Source organism: Lepidochelys kempii, chromosome 9 (assembly GCF_965140265.1).
Source record: "Lepidochelys kempii isolate rLepKem1 chromosome 9, rLepKem1.hap2, whole genome shotgun sequence".
Lineage (NCBI taxonomy): Eukaryota > Metazoa > Chordata > Testudines > Cheloniidae > Lepidochelys > Lepidochelys kempii.
Window position 1 is genome coordinate 85,422,032 of NC_133264.1, and position 13,899 is coordinate 85,435,930.

The following is a 13,899-nucleotide window of genomic DNA, read 5'->3' on the forward strand; positions in this document are numbered from 1 at the left end:
TTGTATTTTTCTACATGAAACTGTCTAAGTGCAACAAGTATAACTCAAATCTAAACTGCATTCATTTATGATTAGACCAGGAAATTGTTACAGGAGGCCTTGCTGAGAGGGAAGAGGCAGAGGAAGTCTCAATGGGTTATAATACAGGATGAACAGTCCCCAGGGGTTGTTTGGAAAACATTTGTAGCAGTTGAAAAGATCTTCCTCTCAGACGTACTTAACAGTGTGGGACTTGCCAGCACACCCTCTGTTTTCTGTCTCTTAACATGTCACCAAGAGAATTATGAAGTTCCCAACTGTGAAATAGCAGCTCCAAGCAGCTAATAAACGAGATATAAAAATATCACATTCAGGCTTCATTGTTGCTAATATGATCTGGTTGGCAGTGTTATAGAATATAGGACTGAAAGGGCTCTCAAGAGGCCATCTAGTCCATTTCAACCGCACCCTCATGCTGAGGCAGGACCAAGTATGTTTAGACCATCCCTGACAGTCATATGTCTAACTTTTTTTAAAAACCTCTAGTGACAAGGACTCCAGTCTCCCTTGATAACCTATTCCAGTACTTACCTATCTTTATAGTTAGAAAATTTTTCTTATTATCTAACCTAAATCTCCCTTGCTGCAGATTAAGCCCATTCCATCATGTCCTACCTTCAGTGGACCTGGAGAATAATTGTTCACCATCCTCTTTATAAACAGCGTGACATATTTGAAGACTGTTAATCAGGTCCCCTCTGAGGCTTGTCTCAGGACTAAACATACCAAGCTTTTTTAAACCTTTCCTCAGAGGTCAGGTTTTCTTAACATCTTATCACTTTTGTTGCCCTCTCTCCAGTTTGCCCACATCTCTCTCAAAGTATGGCACCAAGAACTGGACACTGTATTCCAGCTAAGGCTTCACATTTACCTCTATTAACTTTTTTTGCACTTGTATTATGCTTATAAGAAGCTCATGGGATTTTTTTTGGGGGGGTGGGGTGGGGAGGGGTACACTGCATTTATTGAAGATACAATTAGCATATGCATTTAATTACATATACACATACTGTTTGCTAGTTTGTTATAGTTATTGGTTTAGACTTGTAATCAACCTAGCTGGCCACTATTTTAATCCATGGTAGGAAGGAGCCAGGTTTTGTAGGTTGCAACATGATGCTTTGGAGAAGTCTTGGCAGGACAAACCCGAAGTTTTATGGCAAGGCACTTTGTTCATATAATTTTTAAATTGGGACCAATGAGTTTTGCATTGTTATGCTGTAATAAATTGGAGTGCTTGGGTTTTTTTATTAATTTTTAGGGAGTTATTTTATGCTTGGTTTTTATTGATAGATGCTTGTTTTATTTTTAGAGTTGTTAATTTGCCTTTTTTTAAATGCTTTAATAGGGGCACGTTAGAGCTTTTTGGCACTTTTGAGTTTGTTTTGCGGGGGGTTGTATATTATTTATATATAAACATTTTACACAACATTTTGAACAGGAAAATTAAATTGCAATGCAAAAGAAAATTATGGCTTTAATACTTATTTTAAAATGCTAAACCTACAAATAATCCTCAAAAGTCTAGTACTGCTTTAAAAATCAATCCAGACAAATTCTGGCCAATATATTTTTACCCATTAGGCCATTCCTTTTTATTATTTAAGGAATAGCTAGCAAAAAATATCAAATACACCAGTACATTTAATACATGCTACATTTATTTTAATGTATATTAAATACAAACATAAAATGAAGGACTAGATTACATGCAAGAATTTAGTAGAAACCTCTTCTGCAGCTCTTGCTATGATCATGTCCTTGTTCTTTCTAAGGCACTAGCTACGGTATCTCTGTAGACTGGATGGACTCCACGCAGGAGGAAGTGGCCTTTTGGCAGGAAATGATGTCAGCCTCCAATGAATGGATTGAAGGATCACTGCCGCTGCGCTCACTGGCAGGGAGGAGGAAACTGAAATGAAACTTCTGTTGTACAATTAGAAGTATGAGCATATTCATTAGAATTGGGAAGCTCCTCATGAGCAGGGAATGAAGCCCCTCCCCTACCTGCCCAGGTGTCTGGTTAATTAGATAATGATTGCATTGTGCTTTAAAGATGGCAGGTGCTAAGTGGTGTTAATCTCCCAGTAGAGGACTTAAAAGATGCTAAACTGATGCTATGCTTGATTTTAGCAAAAAGCCAAGAAAACACATTGGTTACTTTTGTTAATCATTTATATACTCTTAGATTTCATTAGAGTCTCAGTACATTGGCAGGGAAGAAGTGTAAATATTTTTTTTAATACAGGGTTTATTTTGTTACTGGATTTTGTGCTGTTTTTCTGTGCAGTGAGACAGTTGTAATAAAGCTGCAGCTTAGCATTATCCATATTCCCTTTCAAGTGGTACACTTCATACTGGATGCAGCATTGAAAGCATCTCAAAATGGGACCTTGCCATCTGTCACTGATAATGTGACTGTGACTCAGGGGGAAAAACAAAAAAACACACTTTAGATTGCTTTGAGATCCAAGGTGAACCTGCAGAAAGAGGACTGTTTGGAGCAGACAACGTAGCAACAGGACTAAGATATCCAAGAAGAATTCAACAAATTTAATTCCATACTACTTTTATTCGGAAGTGAAGAATGATGGTCTTGCAGGTAATGTACCAGCCCAGGACTCAGTAGATAAAGGTTCTATTCCCAACCTTGCCACAAACTTCCTCTGTGACCTTGGGCAAGTCACTTACTTAAACTGAAACTGCAGTGGAATATAAATTAGATTGCACTCAGCCAAATACAAAATATGATTAAATCACTGCTGGGCCAAATCAGTTCTTTCAAATGCCTTGTGTATATAAAACATTAAGTATGAAATTATATGTAGCAAGCAGTCTGTGTGTCAGCCTGATGTGTATTGAGAGGTCAAAACTGCAGCCACAAAACGAGGAAAGGAGAGAGATTTTTGGAACTGATGGGAAAGGTAAGTATTCCATGACCTTACTTTGGTTCAGTATGTACAAACAAGTTACATAGTAAAAAGAGCTGGCGAAATCTCCCACTGCTCCTTGTATCTCTGGCTACTACTTTGATCTTCCTTTCTCTCAACTGATGTCAACAAGTTGTGATCTATGTTGGAGTTTTCATTAAATAATAGCTTTTGGGGATTTTGCATCTATCCAGTGCACATCAGTAGAGATTTTGCAACCATTTTAAATGCAGCTTTGTAATTTCCTCTTTAAATGTACATGTTCTGATTAAATAGAATGATTTCCCTCAGATACCAAATGATCTCCTTATACCTATCATTAGCATGGTCTGAGTAGCCATCTATACATAGATATCCTGTAAGTTAGAGGCAATGCCGCACTAAAAAGAATCCTACTTGCCTAGTCTAGAATGGTTACTCTTGACGAAATTTCTTCTCTAGATATCTGACCTTTAAAAGCAATTTGCAAGGCTGAGTAGAGCTTGTTGAGAAATGTGGGGGGAATCATGAAAACATTTGAAGTTTGTTTTCCTTTTTGAAGAGTTCAAAAAGGATTTTTTTTTGTGGCTCTTAATTTCCTTTTTTAAATTTGTTTACCAAAACACCCGTCTTAGATTACCACAGACGGTCAGCTTACCAAAAAAAAGTGTAAGTGATAGACACTTTCACAAACCCTGAAAAGTTAAGTTGATGTTGGTAGCTTTTTCATTAAAAAATTCATTTTAGTAAAACAATCATTTTTTGACCAGTGTTAGAAAAATGTTGGCCAACTGTAGTGTTGAAGCACTAAGAAATAGCCCATAGGAAAACAAGATCAAATGGAGATACACATTGTCTGAGTCCCAATCTGGTTCACTTCGCTCACACAAATTATCCCATTGACTGTCTCTGAAGTGTGAGACAAAGGAGCTAGATTGGCCCCATAGTGGCATTTGCTTAATTTAAAATCTTAAGGCTACTAAAGTTGTTGGTTTCAATGAAGTTTTGAGACTTGATTCAGATACTTTTACATGGAGTAAAGCATTACTCCATGGATAGTGCCATCAAAGTTGAGATGATTACTCCTTGGCTAAGGTGCTACTAAACCGGAGGACGGGTATGAAAATCTGGCCTATAACATACTGATGTTCTGCTTACATAGGAGCAGATTCTGATGCTCTTACTATTTGAATAGTACCTTACTCTGAGTCCCAGTCAGTGGGACTACTATCTGTGGAGTGAAGTGCTATTTATTGTGAATAATGGGTATCAACATTTTGGGCCATAATGCAAATACATATCTATTTTTTCCTTTCAGTGATTTACAGTGTCTGTACATTTGTGGTGAATGTGCCAAAACTGCTGTTTACACACACAAAAAGTAATTTGAAAAGTTCAAGTATTTATTTCATATTAGCATTAGCGCCACACCTAAGATTCAGTTATTTCCTAATATGGTGCCAACAAAGTTAAATAATCATCGTTACAGGGCAAAGTTCATCCCTGGTGTCGAAGTTTGGCCCAAGGTATTGTGATCTGGATATTTTTCTTTTAAGGTTGCATTGGTTTTTGGTGGGTTTTTTTGGTAAATTAAGCCCTGATTAATTTCAGAAGCTTTTAGTATTTATTAGTGCATCAGAGTAAAAGATTACACTGCCAAGCATAATAAAGTGGTAGCATAGTCACGTGTTATGTAGGAGGTCATATCTGCTTCACTTAACAGAAAAAGCACTTTATCTGCAAAAATGCAAGGCACTTTGTCACATGTCAGTGTCATACATAGGAGTGGAGGAACCTGTAGCAAATAAAGTTAATGGCCTTTGGTATGTGTCTTACATTGACATTTGTAGTCTGTGAATGCTACCTGCAAGAGGTAAAAGTATCTAAATGTTATAGGCTGCTATAGCACAGGTCCATGTTAACATGTGCTGCAGATTAATTTGGAAATAACATACCAAAAGAATTCTATTGTATTTATTATTTTTGTATGATGGACTAAACAAACTCCCTTCACGAGACAGGGCTTTTCCTATATATAGTAAATATATTTAGGTCCATAACTCCCCTGGATATAAACATGCAACTTTGTTGAAGTCAGGTATGTCTTGGAGGGGAGGGACAGCTTAGTGGTTGAGCATTGGCCTGCTAAACCCAGGGTTGCGAGTTCAATCTTTGAGGGGGCCATTTAGAGATTGGGGCAAAAATTGCAGATTGGTCCTGCTTTGAGCAGAGGGTTGGACTAGATGACCTCCTGAGGTCCCTTCCAACTCTGATAGTCTATGATTCTATGTCTTTGTATGCAGCTGAAACCAAAATTATTGTCCTTAGGGCTAGATCCTGCAGCCACCAGTTACTGGTGGGACACAAGTAATCCTATTGTCCGGAGTAGGCCTACCTGGGTTACAGGATCTGGCCTTTTTTTAAATGGAAAAAGTTAGCGTGAGTAGAGCTGGGCAAATTCTGCAGGGAAAAGCTTCCCATGACCATTCTTCTGCACTCATGAGTGCATGTGCTTTCCTTGTGCTCATGCCCCTTTCATATCTGCTTTTTGCAGATATCTTGCAAGTGAATTTACAAGCAGGAGTGTTTTGCTCAAAAAGCAAATTTCTAATTCACCAGTAGCAGGATGTGTATAAGAAGCCAGCTTGTAAGAAGCTCTGCTCCTCCAGTCAGGAAACAGAAGCATACCATGTGACCTGTGTCTAATCAGACCTGCTCAGATTGTTAACCAACTACTTGGAACAAACAGCTCATGAACAAATTATTCACCAAATTAATGTTGGTAATCTTGAAGAGTATCCAGGGTTCACTGTCTGTACTTGGAAAAGTCAACATTGGTGAAGTAAAGTATCTATTATGAAGTGTTTGTCCAGCTCTACTCTTGACCAAGACAGAGAGAAAAGCAAAACTGATCTTATTGTGAAACTCATAAGCTGCAGAGAGAAATATTAGTAGACCCCCCTACCCCCCGTCACGGGACGCAGACTCACCGGCAGCACCTCCTGCTGGTCATCTGAGGAAATTAGCTCACCAGCCTCCAGAGTGCCCTCTTCAGGCTGGTGTCTCCCCTTGCTGCTGGCTCCTGTGTCCCTCCCAGAACCCCAGTGCCCCTTTCACTGGGTGCTGCTTCCTGACAGTATCCCACAGTTCTGGGTCTCCCCCTCCCAGGGGAACCCCCCACTCACTATCCCTACCTCACATCAGTCATAGGCTCCTGCCAGTCACCAGATAGCCCCTGTGTCCTGGGGCATACTGCAGTATGAGCCACTCATCACAGGCAAGGTTGGGTTTGGACCCACTGCCTCTGCCTACCCGTGGCTGCCCCGCAACCCCCAAACCTAATAGGCCTTCCCAGGCCTGCAGCCTGGGGCTTTCCTAGGCCACAGCTCTATAGCTCCCTTGGCCTTTCCCCAGCCCTGCTCCTAACTAGGTCCTCTATTCCAGTCTCTACAGCCAGGTCCCTCCCTCTCAGAGCTAGAGAGAGAGTGTTCTTCCGTTCCTGGCTTCCCTGGCTTTTATAAGGCCTGCTGGGTCTGTTTGGGGCGTGGCCCGCAGCTGCGGCTGCTCTGCCAATCAGCCCAGCTCTTCCCCTGCCCCAGCCCTCTCCCAGGGCTATCTTAAACCCCTCTGGGCCCAAGCGGGTGTCCACCCAACAACATAAATCTATGTAATAAGATGTTCTTAAAGAAGAAATACTGTATTTTGTGAGCTGGTTAAATAAACCAAAAGGAATTTGTAAAACTGACCTGTGTGTAAGAAACAAAATCAATAAACCACACTTCAGTTTCTGATAAGTGTATATTCAGTGTAATTGTTCTTAGGGCTTGGCTACACTTGCGAGTTACAGCGCAATAAAGGAGCCCCGGGTGCACTAGCTCACTCCCAGTCCACACTGGCAAGGTACGTAGAGCACTCTGACTCCGCGACTACAGCGCTGCTGGTACTCCACTTCGGCGAGTGGAATAACGTTCGCTGTGCCCCAGCTGGAGCGCCGCGGCGCCAGTGTGAACGAGGTGGTGCTTTACTGCGCTCTGATCAGCCTCTGGAAACATCCCATAATCCCCTCAACTCAAGTGGCCACTCTTGTCATTGTTGTGAAATCGGCTACAGGAATGCGGAAATGCCCTTTCAAAGCTCAGTTTTGGAGAAGCCGGCTGCTTATCAGCTCCAAGAAAAAGCAAACATTTACTGTTCGCTTTGAGTGAATGGGGAGAGAAAGGGGGTCTGAACTTACAAGACAGCATGCTGACACACACTCAGCACCCCAAAAACCCACTCTCTCTCCCCCCACATACACACAACACACTCTCTGTCACACTCCACCCCCCATTTGAAAAGCACATTGCAGTCACTTGCATGCTGGGATAGCTGCCCATAATGCACCCCTCCCAAAGCCGCTGCAAGTGCCGCAAATGTGGCCGCCCTAGTGTGCTGTCAGCTGTCAGTGTGGCCAAACTGCAGTGCTTTCCCTACTGCGCGCTCCGAAGGTGGGTTTAACACACAGCGCTCTACATCTGCAAGTGTAGCCACACCCTTAGTTACTAACTTCTCCCCTATTTATTTACATTTTGGTATCTTAGTCATGTTTGGTTTTCCTGCCAATGTTCAGATACAGGGTTCTAACAGTGAGCCTGATTCTGGATCTTATGGCAAGTAGCTCCACTGACGTTTATACCAGCATAAAAGTGGTGTGAGATCAGGCCCAACATGTGAACGATTCCTGCTTCAAAAGTACCAAGAAGGCAAAATCTTACTGAATGATGGAACCATTTATGAAATAGAGATTGCATCTAGATGTGGTCTGGGCTCCTGCATGATGTGCTCTTATATGTCTAGAAAGCATCAGGCCTCAGGGCCCTTGCGTGATGAAATTCATCCTAGGATACTTAAGGAATTAACTGAAGCAATCTTGGCACCATTAGCAATTATCTTTGAGAACTCTTGGGGAGTGCCAGAGGATTGGAGAAGGGCAAACGAAGTACTTACCTTTAAAAAGGGGAACAAAGAGAACCCAGGAAATCATAGACCAGTAAGCCTAACTTCAATACCAGGAAAAGATACTGGAGCAAATTATTGAACAACCAATTCCTAAGCACCTAGAGGATAATAAGGTTATAAGGACTAGCCAGCATGCCTTGATCAAAACCAAACCATGCTAAACCAACCTAATTTCCCTTTTTGACAAGGCTACTCGCTTAGTGGATGGGGAAAAGGAGTAGATGTAATAATCTTGATTTTTAGTAAGGTTTTGATACAGTCCCACATGCCATTCCCCTAAGCAAACAAGGGAAATGTGGTCTAGGTTAAATTACTATAAAGTAGATGCACAATTTATTGAACGATTGTACTCAAAGACCAGTTCTCAATTGTTCGCTCTCAAACTGGAAGGGTGTATATAGTGGGATCCTCAGAGGTCAGTCCTGGGTCTGTATTTGTTCAATATGTTCGTTAATGACTTGAATAAGAGAGAGACGAGTATGCTTATAAAACTTGCAAATAACACCAAGCTGGGAGGGGTTGCAAGCACTGTGGAGAACAGGATTAGAACGCAAAACAACCTTAACAAATTGGAGAACTGGTCTGAAATCAACAAGATGAAATTCAATACAGACAAATTCCAAGAACTATGCTTAGGAAGGAAAAATCATATGCACAATTAGAAAATGGGGAATAACTGACTAGGCAAAGAAGGATCGGGGGGGTTAGAGTGGATCACAGATTGAATAGGAGTCAACAATGTGATACAGCTGCAAAAAAGGCTAATCTCATTGTGGGGTGTAGTAACAGGAGTGTTGCATGTAAGACATGGGATGTAATTGTCCCACTCTCCTCAGTACGGGGTGAGGCCTCAGCTGGCGTATTGTGTCTAATTCTGCATGCTACACTTTAGGAAAGATGTGGACAAAGAATGCAAAAAAGAGCAACAAAAATAATAAAAGGCTAGAAAACCTGATAGATGAGGAAAGGTTAAAAAAACTGGGTATGTTTAATCTTGGGAAAAGATGACTGAGGAGGAACCTGATAACAGTCGTCAAATATGCCAAAGGCTGTTATAAAGGGGATGGGGATCAACTGGTCTCCATGACCACTGCAGATAGGACAAGAAATTATGGGGTTAATCTGCAGCCAGGGAAATTTAGGGTAGACATTAGGAAAAACTTTTTAACATTAGGGGTAGTTAAGCTGTGAAAGAGGCTCCTAAGGGAGGTTGTGGAATCCCCAACCCTGGAAGTTTTTCAGAACAGGTTGGCCATACACCTGTCACCGATGGTTTAGGGGCACTTGGTTCTGCCACAGTGCAGGAGCTTGGACTTGATGACTGTGCAAGGTCCCTTCGCATCCTCCATGTCTATGATTCCATATTGTACACGCGCCCATAAACAATACAGCCAGATTCTTATTCCCCTCCTCACCTCACTCCACGAACAGTCCCCCTGAAGCCAGGGGACTGCTGGGGCATATGTGGTTAACCAATATTTAGGTATACGTAGCTGGCCCTTGGTAAATAGGAACAATTAAAAATTGACCTGGGGAGAAGAGATGCCAGAGAGAGCTGTATACAGCTGACCTCTCAGCTTGGCTGCGCTGCTCTTCTACAAGGTTTGTCACACTTCTCATTTTCCCTTTCAATCATCCTGATTATTCTCCCACGGCCAGCCCATAGTGGTATTGTAGCTCATGGATTTATCACAGCATTGCTAAAGCCAAGCCTGCTCCTCCACCCTTCTCCAGCACAAATGAATATTTACTGCTAGTCAGAGCCTCGGGATGAACACCAAACTAACCAGGGGGCTAGGCAGAACTGTATTCCTAGGAAGGAAAAATCACCTATGCAGGGTGGATATATGAGCTCATTACGCTGCTGAGGGGCACAGGCCGGGCCTGGCAGAGCTCCTGAGGTGGCTGGTACAACAGACTTGTTTAACGTCCCTGGGTCACAGCCTTTTTTGGCTTCTATTTAATGTTCATGCAGGTGAACTTCCCCCTGGATTCAATTGGTAAAAATCTAACCAGGGTCTGGGTGGCAGGTGCCCAGCGAAGGTGAACATTTGGAAAGAAACAAGCAGTGATTCTGCTGGGCACCCTCCCCTCCCACTGGCACCTCACAGACCCATGGGCTGAGGGCCTGAATCAGTCCACTGAGGCCAATGGGAGCTTTGCCATGGACTTTAGTGAGCAGTGGATCAGACTCTGAGCTTGGTTTAGCACTGTTGCATGTGCATCGGGAAGTTAGGAGACTGAACAATAAGCCAAGCAATAAGGGCCCTATCCAGGGAGGTGATGAATTTCTTCCCCTCCTAGTAAAGTCAGGATCAGGCCCTAAGGGGGGGGGGGGTCAACATTTATTATTTGGTGCCCCTTCACGCTACCACAATACAATCAGGTTAATCAAAAATGTAACAAGGAGCCAGTGAAGGCTCATTTCTTTGCTGGCTTACTTAGCACATCTGCAATCTGTGGCACAGCCATTGAGCTAGGAAATGGGTTTAAATAAGCAGGCAAATATTTTCTTCTATTAAAATGGAAAGTTGTGCAGCTGGATCTGCCACGCCTTTATGGCAATGAAATCCCTCTCATGGTTCAGAATTACGCCTGCCTGCTGCATTTTAATGGCCTGTCCAAAGGCAAAAGGTGGGAGACCAAAGTACAAAGCTCTGCTGGCTATCCTCAGGGCATTTTTTTCAGGCCTTCTGTTGTAATTCATTATTTACAACCCCGTTTGTAAAATGGAAAAATATTAATAATACAGCCACAAAACCCCCAATACTGTGTCTAACCAAGTAGTTGAGCTTCCGATAAAAGTGTAGCTGATGGACTAGTCATGTGTTGTGTTTAGTCTCAGACCAGGATTTCAAAACACATGCCAGCTTCCTTGTCCCTTGGTAGGGCCTATTCACAGCTCATCGCAATACTGCCGTTGACTTCAGTAGAACAAAAGCAGACTCTGTATGTGCATCCCTAAACTGACCTTGCAGGCTGCCAGCAAGTCAAAGTCGTGTTCCAGCTGTAAACAAGTGATCGATGGCAAGTCTCAAGGGGGGAAACCACAGAACCATTTTCTAACAATGGCAGTAGCTAAAGGCAGGCTGCATTGAGAAAAATTGCTACACCCTCCCGTCCCTTCATTATTAATTCTTCCTGATGTATGGGGCATGAAGAGATTCTGTGCTCTCACTGGAAAGACCTGTAGGGCTACAAGGGCATAAAGTTCCTGCTGGAGGATCTGGTCTTGGCTTTAATCTGAGTTTTGGCTGCTCAGCTGGAATGCTTGAATGGGAAAACTGCCATGTAGCCCAATCAGCCTGTGCCCTTTTGAAGTGTAGCATACTCTGAAATAAGGCCCCTGAGCACACACCTACAATACACTGAGCAATGGTTGTTAATTCATTTTCAGAGACACCAGTGTTTTGCTAGGGAGCCTGGGGCTCTTTCTGAGAAAACATACAACGAGTCCTTCCTTTATTTGACGAATGGGGCTAGACTAAAATGCAGGCTGCACTCGGTAAGTCAGGGCGCCATACGATAAGTTATAGTACTAAAAAAGAGACAGGGCCAAACTGACACCTTGTGTAATGCTACCGCTGTCAATCGCATTATACCTGTCCTGGGATGGTGTGAGCCCATCAGGCTCCAGGGCCGTCACTCTGGCACCTTCAACCATCGTAAAGTGCTCTTTAAAAAAACAGTAAGCTCAATTCTCAGTTGCTTTAGGGCGCCATTGTACCTTTGTCTTCAGACTTGTCAGTAAAGGCCCTGCAAACTGCTGGTGTTGTCGAAATAATAATCCTCTTAACGTCTTCCTGCTGCTTCTGGCTTTCACAATAGTATGCAATAGTTAGCGCTTCTCGTATATGACCATTTGCAGTACTGTAATCGGTCTTGGATTCACAGCTGCCAGGACATGTCTAATTTAACAGGGGATTTACTTGTGTAACTAGCTAATAAATGGTCCATTGCATATAGTTAATTTTAATCAAATCCATCATGTTGATCTATTTGTCTATAATGCACCACCAGACGGTCAGTCATTATCTACATAGGGCCCGATTCTGCTGTGATTTGCACCAGTGTACACCAGGATGAAATCCAATAGAGTTTAGTGTAAGTGAAAGGAGCATCAGCGTCCAAATTCAGAGCCGGTGGAAGGTGCAGCTTGAGCAGCCTGACTGCTTAGTGGGTGTAATCTGAGTGGGTGTAACTGACTATCCAAGGCAGTGGAGAATAGAGGATAGACTCACCACAGCTTTTCCCTGTAGGCCCGACTCTGAACTCTCAGCAGTGTGAATCAGCTGTAACTCCACGGATGGCAATGGAGTTATGCTGGTGTAAAAGAGATCAAAATCAGGTCCTGTGTTTCCCGGTTGTGGAATCTGGTTATTCTATTCCTTAGACCATTGAAAGCAACATTGAATTATAAAGTTGGACTTTTCCAGGCGGCGCTGGGAGCAGAGGAGCAGGGTGCCGTGCTGTGAGGCTCATGCACAAACAGCGCTGCAGAAATGTATGCTTGATTGATTTTATTTTTTAGTATCCTTGGAAACCGAAAGGGCATTAAAATTGCATGGCGTGTACGGTGCTGAGCAGGGTTTTATGTATTCCTGTTGTAGTTCTACCATCAGACTGGAGATGGCTTAAATCTCCAGCTGCCAATTAGTGGGTGTAAAAAGCACTGGCTGTTTCTGAGGGCCATAAATCATGGCTCAATGGTACAATATTTGGAGCAAAGGGCCCTAGTAAATATCAGTGCTGGGGCTCTGGCTTTTAGCCATTGCTGCCCATGGTTCAGTAGCGCCTCCGCTTGCGGTGAAGGGGTTTTACCGCACTGCCACAATGCACCGTGCTGTAACGGAGTCAAAGAAAGTGGTTTCCTTCGAAAAGGAAACTCTCATTTCAAACGATCACAGTGCTAACAACAGTGCTCAGGGTGGCACTGCCCTTTCAGTGAGAGACGGGTTCTCATTACTCCAGAGGCCAAGCAAGCCACAACACCATAGGTACCACGAGGATATCATGGCCCCACTGGAGCAAAACTCTCCTTTTGAGGGAGCCAGGATTTCACTCCCAGCTTTTTGACCGGGGTGATTAAATTTGTGCGCCTCCCCCACAATGAAGCATGGCGCCTTCCCATCTCTGCTGTCAAAGGACCCAACCCACATACCTTTACTCACCTAAATGATCCCACTGGAGTAAGCACTAATCTCAGGAGCAGACTCCATGAACGCTCCTTGAGGGCTAACCCTGGGAAGATGCCCTCTCTCCGCCCCGGCATTCACTGGGGTCCAGACACCACCCTCACATGTTACTAGTGTAATTAACAAATTTAAAAGCAAACCGATGTAAAATAGTGCTCAGAAATGAGCTCCCTCACCCTTGCAGCTCTTTGCTGTGCCCCTCGTTTTCATAGACAGCCTAGCACAGGTCTGCCTAGAGTGTCTGATGTCAGTGTGGCATCTCCCCGCATTCTTGTGTTTATGCTCAAATTTCTGCAAAAAAAATATAAAACATGTTTTTCCAGTGCTCTTTTTAAAAAGTGTGTCGTCAATCAAGTTTTGTCAATTTAGCAGCTGCAATTAATTATAACTCTGCCTTTTTATTAATCAACCTTTTAAATTAATTTTCAAATACCACTTCCAAACACTGTAAATGTTATTAAACAAAAGCATTAAACTCAGACATTAATAGTGTCTCAGCAGCATCATAAACTGATAGCAGATCTTGGGTTCTCAAGCTGGGAACTGTGACTCCCAGGGCACCACAAACAGGTTTTGGGGGGCAGGGAGAGGGGGGTCATGCGACCCTCCTATTCTCACTGGCTAGATGTTGTATTAGGTGTCGGGGGGGGGGGGTCACAAAATGGAAAAGCTTCAGAAACACAGTAGCTGCTCATGCCGTGAATCACAAGGTTCTGAGCCTGCAAAGCTCTACACACCTGTTTGTTTCTGCTCCCCGG

The 13,899-nt window shown here is 43.1% G+C and overlaps 1 protein-coding gene across 1 annotated transcript in view; it reads left to right on the forward strand.

Moving 5' to 3' along the window:
• LOC140917759 (synaptotagmin-like protein 2) overlaps positions 1-6,742 on the forward strand; it is a 69,335-nt gene extending 62,593 nt beyond the window's left edge. Inside the window, exon 17 of the mRNA XM_073361243.1 lies at positions 1,815-6,742. Within this exon, the coding sequence (XP_073217344.1) occupies positions 1,815-1,960 (146 nt within the window). The 3' untranslated portion in view covers positions 1,961-6,742. The remainder of the gene's footprint in view (positions 1-1,814) is intronic.
• Positions 6,743-13,899: the final 7,157 nt, after the last annotated feature.